Source organism: Pimephales promelas, chromosome 24 (assembly GCF_988280905.1).
Source record: "Pimephales promelas chromosome 24, fPimPro1.hap1.1, whole genome shotgun sequence".
Taxonomy (NCBI): Eukaryota; Metazoa; Chordata; class Actinopteri; order Cypriniformes; family Leuciscidae; genus Pimephales; species Pimephales promelas.
Window position 1 is genome coordinate 7,847,879 of NC_142792.1, and position 18,746 is coordinate 7,866,624.

The following is an 18,746-nucleotide window of genomic DNA, read 5'->3' on the forward strand; positions in this document are numbered from 1 at the left end:
TCCTGTTTTTCTTCCTTCTCCGTAACTGGAACAGCCCTAGTAAGATGTGTAGCTGTGTGCTGTGTGTACATAATCAGCAGTGGTAGAACCTTCTGTGTGGATAGTGGGAGATCCTGTTACAGTATCAACAAACTCTGTCCGCCTCAGGGAGTCTTGTGCCATGTGTGCTAACAACATAAAGGAAAAACTCACAACGCTATCCATCACACAGACAGGCACATCATTTACAATACATTTATTTAAACTAAGGTCAGTTGATGGTTGTCACTGGAGTCAAGTTTGATAGCTTAATGTTAGAGCAGCACTTGAGGCAATAAATTACAAAGGAAATGTCAATCTTTTTCATTATAAAAGTAAATATGGCCTTAGGTATCAGAGGGTTAAAGCAACACCAAGTAACTTTTTCTCTGCGGTCGCCCTACAGGTTGGAAGCGGAACTGTCGTAAATAAGTTAGCCTACCGCATCCTACTGTCACACGTGCACATGCTCTCCAGCACCGGCTTTTGAATCATGATGACAATTCAAAAACTACCCGGCTGCTAGGTTTCTTATATGTTGTAGTCTAATGTCGAGTACGCTCTACCTATCGCCAATTGTAATGCTTGCCGTAAAGCAAGTCAAATTTGTAGTTTTCTTATGTCTCATTCGGACTACAAAAACGCGACCCGATCTGGCAATCTTACATAGCGTGGATATATCAGATAAAAGGCCGCAAACCTGCGGCATAAGTGCATTTCACCATGTCACGACTTGATGAACCACTGAAACAATTTTGAAAACATTATTTTAAGGTAAAAAAAAAAAAATCTTGGAAAAAAAAAGCTGGAATTGCCAAAGCCAAGCAACTGATGCAACATGATTATTACTGTGACAACAAGACGATTCCGACACTATGAATAGTACAAATTATTCATACTATCAATATGATTCTTATGCACCACCATGGCATTTTAACAATTGTCATAATTGTGAGCTGCAGATGGTGTTGTATTCAACATTATTACTGCACACACATCACATGGCACAACACATGGCAGAACATACTGACAAATGTACCGGTATTGACAAATGTATTGACACAGCTCACTAATTGTTGGACGAAAAAGAACCAATTAAAATAAATAATTTTACCTCAAAACTGTTCAGATGGAATAAATGTCAGAAATGTTGAAGTTTAGACAAAAGGTAAAGACTCATAACAACAAGAGAAAAGCTTCTTAGGGGGCTATACAAAATTTTGTTTTTCTAATTAATGACACTACAAAGTCAGACGCACTAAAGCACAAAACTAATGTGTTTTGCCTGTAATTGAAGTTATGAGAGAAAATGGTTTCATATAATTTGCAGAGAAAGACGAAAAAACGCATTACTGTTGTCTCACTTAATGTTATATTTCTTCAGTGTTTACCAGACTTCAGACAACATGGCATGCGATAAACAACACTGGTGTGCTCTCATTCTGGAAATATTTCCTCCACTTTCTAGGTTTACATATGCCACCCTCCCCAATGACTGTGGGCATTGCAACCCAGATCCGTTTTCTGCTTTAAACAAGTATTACAGAGGGACTGCACACACAATCAAAGGTGAAAATGAGGAGTTAAACGTCAGCTGCATTACACCAACATGTGAAATTTCACAGTTATGAGGAGTGGGGAAAGGGGGTGGACAAGAAGGAAGGGACACATTTATGCAATGCCAAAAAAACGAAAGCGTGATAAAATTTAGAATGCCAACATGAAAGCTGGTTCGGGGATCTGCAGAACGACCCCGGAGTGTGCGCCATATTTCTGAGCTGACACATAAAGACGGCCCACGGAGCAACACCTGCTGCTGCCAACTGGGCAAGAACTGTCAAATGAGGAATATTTCCAATAAAACACACACTGCCATTGGCAAGACCGCGAAGAGTAAAGACAGGTGAGAAACAGAGGCCAGTTCACTTTAAATGAGTGCTAAATGCTGCTGTTAAACATAAGTGGACACATTAGCCTATGCACATCACAATAAACAGATAAGAGAAGATAAGATGTTTAAAGCTATCACTTATGACAAAGTCACAAAACTCATTTTGATTTGCTTAAAAGTGAAGGTTTGAATTTTTCGCACAAATAGCATCACTAAACAACTGTATAAACTACATTTAAAAAATTTAAAGTTGCTGTAGTCGATTTCTAAAAAAAAAAACACTGTTGAAAGTGGATCAGACCGAGCACCACAAAAACACACTTGTAGCCAATCAGCAGTAGGGGGCGTGTCCATTCATGATCAGGGGAAGAGAGAGCGAACAAGAGGGAGATTTGAAGAACAATTGTAGAAAGAGAGATGGCTGAGAGACATTACAAAAGAGAAAATGTCAAAGGAATATCAATGGAAAAGAAGGGGTTAGGATCAGGCAAGAGCTTTAGGACTCAAGTTAATATTAGAAAAGTTTTTCAGCACTGAAGTTGATTTCAAATATCAACAGTGTTTCTCATAAATCACTTACTGCACCTTTAAATCTTTAAATCTTTAAAATAAAAAAAAGTGCAATTGCAATGGGGTTCTAATTAGTTATTAAAATTTTGCTTTACAGCCACAATAAAAAAAAAAGATAAGAACATTCTAAAGAAATATTTTTGGGAAAATAAGTTAGAAAATAAAAAGGCATTTAAGAATGGTAGATCTTCCTAGGGATAGTTCACCCCCAAAAAAAAAATAATAATTCTGTAAATATTTTACTCACCCTCATGTTATTTTAAACCTGTATAAGTTTTTTTGTTCTGTTGCACACAAAGGAAGATATTTGGAAGAATTTTCGTATCTGGTCCCCGATGACTTCCATAGTATTTATTTATTTATTTTTCATAGAGGAAGTCAATGAGGACCAGCAATTGTTTGTTAACCTAAATTATTTTGTGTTCAACAGAACAAAGAAACTCATACAGGTTTAGAACAACTTAAAGGGATAGTTCACTTTGAATATAAATTTTGATATGTTTTAGCTTACATCAAGGGCATCCAAGATGTAGGGGTCTTTGTTTCCACAGTATTTTCAATTTTTGATATTTTTAGATCAAACCGTTCTTGTCTGTCAGTCATATAATGCAGGTCTATGGGGTCTTCCTCAAAGAGCATGCACATTAATAGCATACACATCCAAATTAAACAAGATTTAATGACTCGTAAATGCAAGTACGCATTGATGGCCTAAGACACGAAACGAGCGGTTTGTGTGAGAAAACGAACAGTATTTATATCGTTTTTACCTATAAAAAAATCTGTTTAAGTAAGAAGAAATAAACATTAAATTAGCGTTCCAACATTGAAAAAAGTCTCACTTAACCTTTATGCTGTGATAGAGCAAATAAGCCACTGTTGTGAAGAGGTATCTTTACATAAGAGCTCCAGACCTCATGAAGTACATCCATAGATATTAAGAGAAAAGTAAGAAGGTCAAATGTAGTTCAGACAAGTACCAAGAAGAAAAAGGGAAACATAAAGCTCAACAATAGAAACATAAGTTCACAATGTCATTATAACATCTTTTAAATCATATTTAAGGCTTATATCCAATCCAGGCACAGTATTATTGCTTTTCTAACATATTATAAATTGCTATTTTTTTCAACTGTTCTTCCTCAACGCCTAGGGGGTTTCCTTTGAAGATAACAGCACTGAAATATAGTATCAATCAGCTCGTCAAGTGTTAAGTATTATTCGGTAATTGAGCATACGGATGCGACTGACTCATACGCAGTTATGGGTGACAAAAAGCTGACTTTTCTTTGTTCACAGTCCATCAACAAATCACTTAATATTCACGATCACACATTTACAAACAAACCCACTGCAGGAATACACAAATCCAGTCAGAAAGGGCTTACGTGATACTGTTGACTCATTGAAATGTACCAGAGTCCTACACATTTGGCAGGAGGGCAAACAATGCATCGCCACACAGAGACAAAAGCTTATCTCAACGCCTCTCACGCACACTTCATTTTTTATAAACATCAAAAAGAGATGCTACAATATTCTTGACAAAGTCTTTTAAAATGTTACACATGTATAAATTAAACAAGGCTTATTTAACGTTATTTACACTTTCAATTTTTCCAAACGTCTAAAAGAAAAGAAAGCGCCCAACGGTCCCTAAAGAAACACCATTAGCTTGCAGGTTCCTCTCCAGTCAGGCAGTGGTAATCGAGTTGGACGTCTGACTAAACGAGAGGAAACACAGGAAGGTGTTCGAACAGCTGGACTGCGATTCCCAGATCAATGGAGGGATGAAACGGAAACACCTAATGATGACATTTTGTGGAATGCTATCATTTAATGAGCTTTTTTTCTCTCCTCTGCACCCACATCATTCTAACGCAATGCTCCTCTTAATACTCGGCAGTGAATTTTTACTGCATTGGCATATGCAGGAACAAAGATGGGATGATAAATGGGCAGTGGATGCTGGGACGTTTGATATGTTGATATATTTTTTGAATTATGGCTTTTATGAACCTAAAGCTGGTGCAGGAAACAGAGTGATGGCTTGGTTAATGATTTCCAGAGTGGATAATGCAAGGTGAAGATCCCTTAGCAACAGAGAGAGTGGGTGTATGAAAAAGATAGTGGAAAGGGGAGGTAGGGAAATGGATATAAAGCGAGTGAGAAAACAAATACTGTGTGTGAGAGAATGCCGAGCTGCTCGTACTTCACACAATACTTGTGCTGCTTTTGAAGGAGCTCGGATTTGCTGATTCACATTTTTTCACACCTCACATTGTTCAAATAATCATCCTGCTCAGGAATTGTATTCAATAGTTGAAAACAGTGCGCGAGGAGCTATATTATGCGGCGTTAAGAAATATCAGTTTGAGGATAATCTTTTTTATATCTCATATCTCATTGGCTGGGATACTTTTACAAGGACTATGTTTTTGAGTCAAACGTTAAACAAAGGTATTTCTCTAGCAGTGGCTTCTATTGCTTTTAAACATTTGTAAAATTATCCAATAGTAGAATTAAATGAATAATAATGTTCATAAATCTCAGGTCGGGCAGGTCTTTTGCTGAAAAACCAGAATCATTTAAATGGCAGGTTCTCATTGTGATAAATTACACTCACCTTTTATGACAATATGCTGCAAAAGCAACTGTAACTTTGGGTAAAAAAGAGAGATGTTCAATGTAAAATTTTTTTTTAGCTAAGTTTATGGCCTGTATACTCCATATACTGGAGTATACATAGTGACAACTAGCCCCGCTCTTCCTGATTCCTTGGCTTTCGGGTAAAATAAAGTAATAACACAAATGTTAGCTAGGTGAGATGTTAAAGTGTCTTGAAAGCGAAATGAAAGACTACCGAAATATGAATCTCTCTTCCAAGTGGTCTCAGGGCAATTCTCACAAGACCCTCTTACTTCAAAGCGGGCGAGATGGTAAATTGCATTGTGGGAGTTGGTATTAGGTTATGACACCAATGGTTAAGACTCTCAAATCCCCTGACCCATCAATGACAGGCTGTGAAAAGCAACAAACTACATGGCCCTGCTGATCTTGCATGTTTCTTTGAGAGAAAGAAAAAAATGGGCTGTCGTATCTAGCAGCCCAAGGGAAACGAAGATAAATTTATGGTGCACATAGGGAGTTTCTGTGGGCGAGGGGGAAAACAGATAAAGAAAGATGTTTTTTTTTTATTATATAGAGAGTAAAAGTGAAGATGTATTTGTAGGACGAGCAAAGCCGTAAGACCTGTTTCTGTTGCTATGGCATGCACAGGGTGTGGCAAGCAGAAGTAAATGTGCAAGCAGCCTGCATGTGGGCGTATGAGTATTAACGGTAAGTGTGAGTATGCATGACAGTGCAGGGTGTATATATCTGCATGTGATGGTGAGAGTGGGCAGTAGGGTGATAGCATATGCATGTGTGCCAATTAATGTATGTAATGAGACGAGATGAGAAAACTACAGATGACCTGAGGTGGTATTATTTCGGTTCCCATCCCCTCCACACCACGTCAGTTAACCACAGGTACAGACCTGTTCCCCCTAAAGGCATAAGGGTGTTGGCTACCTAAAGCCAGAGGAAGTACAAGTAGAAAAATGTACACAAGTAGAAACAAATAAACAATTCAACCATTTAAAATAAAAATAAAAATGTCTTTATATATATATATATATATTTATTTATTTTAGCTACTTTTTTCCATTCATTATATCTAATATATCTAATGCAATTTCCAATATATTATGTATTACTAATTTATGCATGCATTATATTTATTCTAAAAAATAAAAACCGAAAATGCAAGCATATTATATTATCTTAAATAAATAGATATTTTGTTATTATTTTAAATGTTTTATTTATTTATCATTTATTTTAACTAATTTTGTTTTGTGCTATCACTATAATTTATAATTAAATAAAAATGCCCTGACATGACACGTCTGCCAGTAAAGGTGTAAATCTCTTGTTGTGGCTTCATGGGTGGCATACACGCACCAACATGTTGTGGTTTTGTGTGTACAACCCAAATTTGAGCTCAATTCAGGTTGCTTCCCAATAACAACCCTAACCCCCTTCTCCGGTTTGTCAACCATGTGATCTTTCAGGCCGAAAGGAGATGAACACCCTTGTTTAGCTGTCAGTGCACCCAAAGAAACCTTCTCCCACCCACCCTCATCTTGCCAAGTCAGACTAATCGTTTGTTTCCTTCTGGCTTCTGTTCGAATGAAAAACGCTATATTATTTTGCCAGTTTCTGTGGACTCTCCCCTTCTCTCCAGGGACTGCCAGCAAAACAGTAATTAGTAGGACTTTGAGGAAAAGAACGGGAGGCCTTTTTAAAACTGTTAATTACAACTTTATGAGCATGACAGAAGGGCAGACACGGTTTACAACACAGGCACTGATGCCACCAGAGCAAAAGACACTTGAATCGCAATATTCACCACCATACGTGCATTTATTGAGCATGCATGCATGATTAAACGGACAACAAAAGATAACATGAATCCGAATTCATAACACGAAGACAGAATTCAACTGAATGAGTGAAGGTCAGTGACAGAAATAAAAGAAATGAAACTTGCATTACGATTCAATGTTTTCAAATATTGTCTTTAATTGAATTCATTTGGATCCTTTTCTCAACAAAAATTGATTGATTAATTAAAGGAGCCATATGCAAGATTGAGGCCAAAACTGGTACTGACTCCGTGATTGGTTGATCGGTGAAGGGTGGCGCATCAGAACAAAACACAACATGACAACATCAACATCAGTGAATGACAATATCCTGGCTGGACTACTGTTGTCGGTGATATAAGTATTTGAAATGAACATGATTGTATGATTAATTGAAATACATTTCTTGCATACAGCTCCTTTAATGAATCACAATATTATGAAATTAAATTTAATGTAACCAGTGACAGCCCGCATTTAAATACTTCAATCCCGTTCCAATATGCCATTCCATTAACGAACACAACTGAGCAATCCAATGCACTTTTGATATCATTTTTCCTTGTCATTCCAGATGGCCATCGTGTCAAACAGCTCCGGGCTGACACACTGTGATTCACAATCACATCAGGGGAAATTACGGATTGAAGTGGGGAATGACTCATCAGCTAAATTACAAGAAATATTCTGAAAGCAATTACTATAAAACCTGGCATTCTAAATACAATTAAATATTTAAAATGACTCAAGATTTTCTTGACAGATTATTATTATTTTTTTTTAAATTGGTAAATCGCTAACGTAAACGCTGAAACTGTAGCCCAGAACAATGTGTTTTTGTAGTTGAAAATACTGACTGTTTACTGTCTTTCCAGCAAAAATCAGTGGTGAAAAAATCTCTCCACAAATCAATAGCACCCGGCATTTAAACTCTGTTCAAAGGAAAAATCACTGCTCTTCCGAGCACAACCCAGAATTCATTAGGGTGACCTGAATGCCTTAATCCAACCCATCTGAACTCAAGAATCAAGCCAAACAAATTGAAAAAACTCATGTACTACTGGGGCATTACACAATTCTATCTGTTGGCTTGCCCAGCTCACATCACATTGAGTCAAACGTGACTTTACCTAAAATTATGCGCAATTAAATGCAATAAATCATATAGAAAGTGCTACAAAATACACTGCCTTAAAGGGTTAGTTCACTCAAGAAATGAAAATTCAGTTACAATTTACTCAGCGGAACACAAAAGAAGATGTTGAAAATTGTGGGGGTTTTGTCCATTCAATGAAAGTGAATGTTGTTTGTGTGTTCCACTAAAGAATAAAAGTCACACAGCCTTGGAACGACATAGGTTGTGAATGGGAGTGTAGTTTTGGGTGAACTATCCTTTTAAAGGACAAGTTCGGTATTTTACAATTTACAATAGATCGTTTCTTAAAATATTGTTTTTTAGACAGATGCTGCTGTCCCGAGAATTTTCGGATTCTGTGGTAGCACCCCCCACCTCTACAATGGTAGCATAGGTGCACAGGAACAATCTTTCATAAAACGCATACAACTCTAGTATACAAAGACGTGAAAAACTCACCGAGTGGTCTGGGGTGACAATCTTAACCCTTCTATTTCATAAGAAACCATCTTTAAACAGGGTTTTAATTTTAAAATACCGAACTTTTCCATTAAGGAGGCAGAAAATGTCTGTCAATTACATCACAAGTGAGGTGGGGACACGTTTGCTGAATTCCAATAGCAACAGTGGCATGCAAAATACAGATGGGAGAGTCCTGAGAGGAATTCGGGAAACACTCATCAGCAAACATGGACGAGATTTAAACCGACTGCCATTAAGAATTAAAAACCATATATCTAAGTTTAACATAAAAATGAAACAAAAACTGCCACAAGATGAATCTTTTACTGCTATACTTAACGGGTTACTAAAATTCCAGATATTTTAGGCAGATGAACCTCGAGAATGAAAAAAAAAATGCTTCAACATGCACCTGTGTACAATCTCACACAGCCTTTGGGACTCATCCAATGCAGAGACTTAAATAGCCAAGAGGATGTTTAAGACGAGTTTAGCCACAGAGATGTGCAATGCTTTAACATGCAGCTTTTGACGACAAAGTAATTCATTTACTTCCCACAGAGCAACATCTAACTAATGGGACCCACGTCTATTTTAATGAAAATCAGAGACTGAAAATCAAGGCGAAACTGTTAAAGTCATTTGAATAATGCAAAGCTTAGAAGAATGTAAAATAAATGACGCATGGGTCTCGCAGAACTTCTGGGCATGTTTTAAAGATTATGTAAAACACTAAACCGTGGTTTCATCAGAACTAAAGTATTTTGTAACAAGCAAGTGCAACAGTGGTGTCTTGTTTCTATAGTATGACACGCAACATCTACTTATTCCAACCTGACTATTTTTTAATGCTGACATTTAAGACCTTATGAAATCAAAAAGGACGTTTATGCCTTAAAGCTGATGTATATGTATGTATGCACTAGACACACACACACACACACATACATATCAAGAAAAATATTTTTCTTGTTCCAAAATTTAAATGCCATTTAACATAATGCAAACACATTTAAATTCCTCTTCTCATCTTAAACACAGGAAAACATTGCAGAGAAACATCAGGATATGACTGTCAGGAGAACATCAAATGCATGCTCCTCATATCTATAGAAAAAAAAGACATAAACACTGTGACAGCTCAAGGCTTTTCTTTCTCACGGAAACAACACATGCGACTTCAGAAAAGTTCGGTAATTATGCAATTATGGTGCAGGCTGCATCAACACATCTGAACGGATTACGGGACTTTAACAACAAAAGGCAGTCAGGGATACAAGAACTCAAAGTACCATGAAACCTTCCTTTTGGAATCACAGTTCCTACAGCTTGCAATGGCAGACTTCAAATGGGTAGGATTTAACAAAATAATCTTACATGTCAATAGGGAGAATCTGCAACCAGATACATGCTCTATTGGTGCACAGACTGAAACGTGACTGAAGAAAACAAGACTTTTAGCATGCAAATGTGATTTGCAGTGCCTTTGGGAATGTCCAAAGATCTCCATTGAATAATCCGTTCAATGAAGCAGCATCAGGTTAATCCCAGCAATTAGGGATGGGTTAGGATGATCGACTCATCTGACAACCATTGCATCTTGGCTCACTTTTTTAACATTCTACCACAGCCTTTTACATTTTCTACTTTCTTTAGTGTGTAATGTTGATGTTTGTGCATGAAAAGGTCTGTAAAGTTACAAAGCACAAAGTCCACTCCAAAGGGAGTCATTCTCTATATCAGTAAGCACTGTTTCTTCTGAACTCCCTGAAACTCTCCAATGTAGTCTTGAGTTTTCTTCCAGGAACATACAATTCCTCATTTAAATAATTCCCAACAAAGTCATTTGCAAAATGAATGGTGCTAAGCCTGGTTGAGTTGCCTTAGTTGGGTTTTGCCGCCATGGTGTGAGATTTACGAAACATGCTTGACTCGGTTGACCAATCACAACACACTGATCCAGCTGACCAATCAAAGCACATTGTGCTTTTCAGAAGGAAAGGCTTCATCGAAACTGGAACTAAACCAGGGGTGCCCAACCCTGCTCCTGCCGATCGACTGTCCTGCACAGTTACTAACTTTCCATGTTCCATTTCATTTCACTCCATCTAGCTGTTTTTAACACAAGAGCCTCCTAAGAAGCATACATTTGACAGAATAAAAATAAAACAACAAGAATATTACAAAATATGAGATATTATGAGAACGATTTACACGGTAGTGCCTCCACGTTACTGTGATTGGCTGATTCTTCTGTCATTAGGATAATTCTGCCTATATTATATTTGCAAATGGTCCACAACCAATAAGTAACTTTTTACACAACTCAGTCATCAAGTTTGGTCACATCTAAATCTGAACAAACTTGAAATAATGGATTCAATATAATATTTTGGTTATGAGACAATTCTTTTTTACATACATTTAATAATATTGGTCGATATTGAATATTTAAACATATAGTTTCCCTAGTTTTACATTGAGATTACCTTTGCCGTAATCTAACACTCACTTGAATAACTGTCAATGCAACCCGGTCTCATCCCAAGACGTCATATTACTGACGTTTTGGGACGTCTTTTGACCATACGTCAATATTCGCCTTTTTAGGGCCCCCTTAAACGTCGGTAGATGAGGTTATGGGATCCTAACTCTACCCCAGACCTAAACCTAACCCGTCACCTAACTGACGTTAAAAGGTAAAGCGTCAGTTGTATGACGGCCCGGGATCGCCATCTACCGACGTTTAAGGGGGCCCTAAAAAGGCGGATATTGACGTATGGTCAAAAGACGTCCCAAGACGTCAGTTATATGACTTTTTGGGATGAGACTGTGTTAGTCAATGCAATCTTAAGCAAATATTAAAATGACATGATATTTTTATATGTTATGTCATCTTACTTTGAGGCTTTAAAACAATTTAAGTTGTTTGAGTTTTTATTATTAGCCTATTTATTTAGGCAAAATAATGTGGAATTTTAATATCGGTTATATATCGGTCATCAGACATAACACGAAATTGATTATTGGCGTATCGGCTAGAACTAGTTCATTATAAAGCAGGGTGTATCAATGAGTTAAACGGCCCCCAAAGGCTTGTGCGGAGTGGGAGAAATCTGGCAGCGAGCTCCAGCCCTCATGAAGAGGAGTGTTGTAGAGAATCACGGCTGACAAGTGTGTTTCACCGTTGGCCTGAGCTCAGCGTGGGCTCAGAATATACTCATCAGCCACCTGCTGGAACAGCATTCTTACAGTTTAATCCTTCAGAGAGGTCAGGGGGCAACACACCATGCATGCACACTGACTAAGCAGACCCCACCAATACGTCATGTGGACGACGCCAGCATCTAATAACCAAAGTCTTACAAACAGTAATCCGCAGCTGATTTCAACACAAACTAATATGTAACTGGAACAGAAATACATGGCAGGTCATGACATTTCTAAATTGTCAAAAAATTGGAAAATTATTTTTGACATCACGTTAGGGTCGAACTCAATCAGAGCACATAGAGGATGTGAGAGCAGACTACAGGATGAATCGTGGCTAACCCAAGCTTTGGAGTTCTGCTCTCATTTGACTGTACACTGTACAGTTGCTGAAGAAAAAGTTCATATTTAAGTAGAATCATCTTGGATGTTTAAGTCAATTTAACTTAAATTAGTTGAATCTTGTAAAAAAAAAAAGGGCTCAACTTTTTTTGATGAGTAAAGCATTGTAAAAATATATGTTCACTCATATGGAAAATTGTGATAATATACTCAGAACTCATATGAATTTCTTTCTTAACACTAACATTTAATCAAACCATTAAAACAGAAACCAGGAAATTGAAAATGCAACACAGAGCATAAAGCACTTTACAAAAACAGCATCAAAATATTTGGTGATTTTCAATTCTGAATATTGCTAAATCCTTTTTTTTTTTTTTGATTATTTTCAGTGAATCCGATTTTAATTGGTTTGATCAAAAGAGACAGTAAAAGACATCTATATTGTTATAAAAGATTTCAATTTCAAATAAAAGCTATTCTTTTAAATGTTCTATTCAAAGCATCCTAAAAAAATGTATTAAGGTTTTCAATAAAATATTAAGCAGCACAACTGTTTCAGCATGATAATAACAAGAAATGTGTCATGAGCAGCATATCATAAAATGATTTCTGGAGACTAAATTGATGCTGAAAATTCAGCTTTACCATCACTGGATTTAAATTTCAAATAGGAAACAGTTATTATATATAATTGGAAAATTATTCCACGATATTAGTGTTTAACTGCATTTTACTCAAATAAATGCAGCCTTGGTGAGATTAAAAGACTTTCCAAAATGTTACAAAAAATTAACTGACCCTTTTGAACGCTTGTGTACATACAACAGTAATGTTGTTGATTACTTAATAGATTTTGTAAGTTGATAAGTTAGGCCTTCAGCTGTTCTTCATTGCATTTTAAATCTCCAAAACGTATTAAATCTCCTCTATCTGTGCCCGTCCTAAATCTGCCATAAATTCAACACGATACATCAAAGACTTCACAAGCTTCAGTTGAGCCAGCTGACCGTCTGCTGCTTTGGTTTCGAATTCAAAACACACCCCAAAGCAACATTTCTCAAGCACATTATAGGCGGTGCAACTATACCTCTCACTTTTCAGGTGTCTGAAGGGACACATTTCCTGACTGACATGTAGCATATATTGACAAGTAACAAGTGAAACGACTGCTGTCAGCAACTCATGAAAAACAAATTACACCAAAATTGAGGGGCGCCATTAGCTATACATCAATAAAAGATGTGGAGGGAGAGCTTGTGCTCCTGAACTAATTTGAAGAGATGCAATATTTCGCGGGAGGCAACAAAACCCTTCATATCAAGAACCAAAATTACATTTTCTTGGCTTATCTGGGCCTCACAGTCTGCTCTTTTTACCTCCTGTGACAAAAAAAAAAAAACCCTATCAACAGTCCTTCTTGCTCTTTCATCCTAATATTGGTGTCTTCACGCAAATTTTCCTCCAACTTTCTCATTTCGCTGTCTCATCTCAAGTCATTTCTCTTTCAGTATCATTTTATTCACCTTCATCACGTCGCTCCACCCATTCCTGACATTGTCATTTTTTCAATTTGTCCCTCCACATCTTTCACTTTAACTTGGTCTCTTTGTTCTCCTCTTTTCTTGCAAGAAGAAAGTATTATTTCTGAAAATGGTCAGCCAGTTGTCGATAATCAACCCTGCTGGGTTTGCCAAGGAAAAATTGACCATAACTGCTGCTATACAAGTGACTATAGACTGTTGAAAGGGATTTCACGTATTTGAGACAGGCGGGGAGTCGGGCATGAAAAGAACAAGGGTAAAGGGAGAAAAATTAGATAATTATACAGGAGAAACCCCAATATATAGGTCTATCAACAAATCATGCATAACTAGCCTAGCTCATGCATATAGAGCTGTCTTATGTCTTCAAGCTTAGTATAAGGTTGAGATATAAGAGCTGATCACGAACCAGTGCTGCAATCACTGTACTCTAAAAGCTCATAAGAGCAACAGCAATCTGCTCCAAAATTGAACCTTATAATGCCACAGTGACATTACAAAAAACACAAGAGGCCTTGCAGGAAAGGTGCCAAAAGCTCAGCATTTGGAAAGGTGCATGGCACAGAAAAGGTGAAATTGTATGGGGGAAAGCATCTGGTATTCTTTAATTGCAATAAATGGAAACTGGAGATTAAAAAGATGTAAAAGTGACCAATTTCTTCAAGATTTTTTTGATGAGAAGGAAGAACATATATATTTTTTTCAATGCAAGTATAGTCAAAGTCTGTTCACTTCAGTCTCCATTCATTGCGATGGAAATGAGCAACTGGTACATTTTCTGCTTTTGTGTTTTACAGAAGAGATAATTGTATATGGGTTTGGAATGACATGAAGGTGACTAGGGTGGCTATAAACATATGTGAACAGTGTTAATGTGAAGCTTGACATTCAATTCTATTCTTTAGATCTTTCGGTCAACTCGATCAACTGGAGCAACTTTTCGGCCGCATCATGAATAGCAAAGTGTGAAATTTCATCGTAGGAATCTTTATGGTTTGCTGGAATATGCCTCAACCATAAAAAAATACCAACCCCAAACTGGTCGCTCACTATAGTTAATAATCACTTTCAGAAATGGATAACAACCTTAAATGTTACTAATAAGACTCCTTGATTAAGTCATCAAAATAAGCCCCTCATGGCAGAAGCCAAAAACGAGTTTGTTTCAACAGGTGGAGGAAAAAAAGGGACTGCGGTACAACAGTGTGAAGCCCTTCCTGTTGTGTTTGCACCTGTTACAGAGTCTAAATGAATAAGAAGTCTGAAAACAAACACCCTGCTGCACTCACTCACATGTCCTCCCACAGAACTTATTTATCTTGAGAAATAAATAAGTCAACCGTGCAGCAGAGAAGCAGAACACATTTATTAAGTATATGCTAGCGAGGAAGTGCAGGGATCTGATTATGCTAGCAACTATTATGAAACACCTTCTCAATAGTGCTTTCACAAAAGGATGCAGGTAGGAGGTAAGTAGGTGGATGGCCAGAACAACTGTTGACTGACCTCAAATTAGGTTTGTGACTGAGTTCAGGTGCGTTTCAATTGTAGTTGCGTCATAAAACCAGCAGGAATCAATGACAAGAAGGATATGAATATAAAGCACATACTAAACATTAAGTGTGACTATTAGCGAGGCAAAACCAGTGAGTATAAATAAATCAAATAAAAAAAAAACATTCACCGCTTGCGTTCTTGCCACAAATCAGGTGCTGGTACGGCTGCAAGAGACCCCACAGCTCCGAATCGTTATTTATGGCCTGTTCCAGGGACTCCAGTGAAAACTTTGGCACTCCGTTCTCCTTCTCCACCAGCGCGCTCCTCTGCACACGGCTGAACAGCTCTCTGAACAGGCTCTCCATACAGGCGCACAGGTAGATCGCCGCGTGCTCGTGAATGCGCAGGGCCACCCGGCTATCCACCATCCACCTGAAGAACTTCCCAACGGAGAAGACGAGTCCGCATCTGGCATTTTTGCCCCGGCTGAACTTATCACCCGTGCTCATGTTGTAAAGCGACAGCGCGCTGAGCGCCGCAGTGATGCAGTTCACGGAGATGGTCCACGAGAGGACCATTTTGATGGCGCTCTGGATCTCGTGCTTCGTGCATCTGGCGTAACGCAGGCTCAGGCGCTGAGCCTCTCGGGCGATCCTCACCAGCGCGCGGCTGACCAGCGCGGAGAGCTTGGCTAGGATCTCCCGCGACGCGTTCCCCACGCACAGCTCCTCGTCTTTGCGCAGCGCGCCTTCCACCTCTCCAAGACTCCACGGCACGTCCTCCTCCAGCTCGGGCAGTTTAGCGCACTGGCCCGAACACTCCAGGATCTCCGTGTCTTCCGCCAGGACGGTGTTGACCGTGTCCAAACTGTTGTGTCTGCTGTGCATGGATTCAGTCAGATGCCAGCAGTTACCCCCATGCGCGTACGAAAGATGCGTGTCCGAGCAACAGAGCGACACGCTGGACGACCTGAAGGAATCCGCTGCTCCACCATAACCGGAATCGAGCGTTAAATCCTCCAGCGTCCTCGCCGCTGTCTTACCCTTGCCTGCCATGGCTGCACCTCATAATGTTAGGCTTATGCCTGATATTTTAAAGAAAACCCAAAGCGCGTTCCCGTGGCGCGCCCTCTCCTCGAAGCAGTATATAGGAATGTATTGCCACCTAATTTCACGAGCAAACACCAATCTGCAAGCTTGCGTGATAACAATTCGTTTAATGTTTTTGGTAAGTCACCAGAAAAAATGTATAGATCTCCACCGCGCGCCTCTGCTCCCAACTTCGCGTGCGTAATTCGAGAGCTCAAAACGCCTTCACCAACCACTGCATCATTCCCTGCGAAACCACTCATTTAGGGAGGAGCTATGCAAAGACACTCACAGGGGAGGGATTGTATATATAAATCACTTTTATGGAAGGAGGGAATATGCAGAAAGAGAATTCCTCATCAAATCAACGGGCTCCAAAACTACATGGGTGCTTTATATTTAGTGTCTTAAAATAATAGCGTCTTCAATAAAACTATTATATAGATTTTATTGGAAACTATTCATATATGTCCAAATATGCAGATAAATATATTTATTAACATGATCACACAAAGGGCACCCCATAATCGCTTCTAAACACTCTTCTTTCTTACCATCTCGACACCCTTCTCTTTAGCCTGAGGATGTTTACGCGATGATTCTGAAATGTGCAGATCAAAGCAATCTCTTGCACAGCTTCTGTACCTTTCATCTGTTTCAAACCATTAAAAATGTAACTCCAATTATTCCAGAATTATCAAAAAGTTCTGGAACGAAACAAGCACGGTATACGAGAATGGGTTTAAACACGTCTAAGCGTTGGGTGTTTAACTATGCAAGGGTTCTGGCGTGACAAAAAAAAAAAAAAAAAAAAAAAAAAACTAATTGTTTTGCAGAGAGAAGCCTTGCAATCTGTCTCCTTGTAAAGTTCATTTTTAATACGCACAAAGAGAACGCCTTAGAGTTTGGTGCATTGGTGGAGAATTGTTGCGTATCTGGTGCCCTCTATAGGTGATATTGTGTAAATATCCTTTATTCTGTACCTCACTAGTTGTTCTAATCACATTATTGCTCTATTCTCACATAAAATATCAAACGTGTAAAAAAAAAGTAAATAACACCACTATAAGAAAATTACTGAATCACTAAATATCATGCAAAACATGATGGTGCAACATCCAGCAAGGCTTGTGAATATACCGAAATATGGCATCTATATTGACAACATTCAATCTTTGTATGTTTAATTTCAGTTAATCAATTCCACATACTTTAATTACCTTATATGCACCATGCATATGAATAAATCAGTGGGCAGGCTGATGCAGAGTTTGTCCTTCTTAATTGAGATATCTCCTTCACATGTTCTTCCATGACTGCGTGTTGCCTGGAAACACAAAGGCGACAATGTATATGGTTCTTATGTATAAATCACATAACAATTCCATCTTCTGGATACACAGAAACCATTATGGTTATATCAGGATAAAAAGAACAAGTATGAATAAGAAATGTGTAATTAAGTCCAGATCTCCAGGTTCATTCCTCATCTGGAAGGTTTAATTTGGTTATACAAATACCCAGTATAATGTTATATGCTTGGCGATAAATTGCACAACTAACTTCACACATTTTTCAAGATACCATTTCACTGGAATGGCAAAATTCATACATAAATAATGCTGCATAGAAAGAAAAACGAAGGTGCTCCACATTGAGATGTAGCCATTTAAATAAAATGGAAGCATTATTTTAGTGGGAATTTAAATAGATTAAATATACACTGAAAAAAAAAAATATATATATATATGCTTTATCTAATCAATAAAATTGTGGCAACATATTACAAGCAATATTATTAATTAAATTGTACAAATTAGAATTAATTAGAATGTTAATTTTATTAACTATTACTCAATTCTAATTTGTTCAATTTAATAAATAATATTGCTTGTAATCTGTTGCCACAATTTTATTGATTAGATAAAGCATATTCATTTTTACAGTGTATGACGTTTGGAATTTGGATATACTTAAAAAAAGAAAATTCTTTGCCAATTCAATTATCCAGTGAGGCAAATAGAATTATTAAATTTATTGTTCAAATGAGCTAAATAATTACATGCTTTTATGATAGTGTAACACATATTTAATAACATATTGAATTACAGACATGTAGACATGTAACATTAAATAATTCATAATGGGGTGATCTGATTTTTATGCTTCTCAGACATATGCTCTTCTATAAAGGACATCAAAGCTTATTCACTGATGAAGGTCTGAACTGAAAGAGGGTTGGAATATACACATATCAGGTATTTTCTTTACTGATGATCAACCCTCGATAACAAATCCTGCTTTCTAAAATAGCTGTGCTTATAATGCTCACGCTTAGTCCTTGCCAAACCTGTAAGATATTTAGCATTTTTTAAAACATGAGTGATCATAAATGGTTGCATTACATGCTCAAAAAGGCAAAATAACTGAAATTACAACAATTATCTTCAAAGGTGCACACATCCTTGGTTCACAATGTGTTAAATGTGCAGGGTATGCTGGGAAAGCAAAGACCTTTCA

At 37.7% G+C, this 18,746-nt stretch overlaps 1 protein-coding gene across 2 annotated transcripts in view; it reads right to left on the minus strand.

Annotated features, from left to right (window-relative positions):
- abtb3a (ankyrin repeat and BTB domain containing 3a) overlaps positions 1-16,495 on the minus strand; it is a 112,326-nt gene extending 95,831 nt beyond the window's left edge. For both annotated transcript variants that reach the window (XM_089126733.1, XM_089126732.1), the window contains exon 1: positions 15,326-16,495. In XM_089126733.1, the coding sequence (XP_088982859.1) occupies positions 15,326-16,193 (868 nt within the window). In that variant the 5' untranslated portion in view covers positions 16,194-16,495. The remainder of the gene's footprint in view (positions 1-15,325) is intronic.
- Between the last annotated feature and the right edge of the window lie 2,251 nt (positions 16,496-18,746).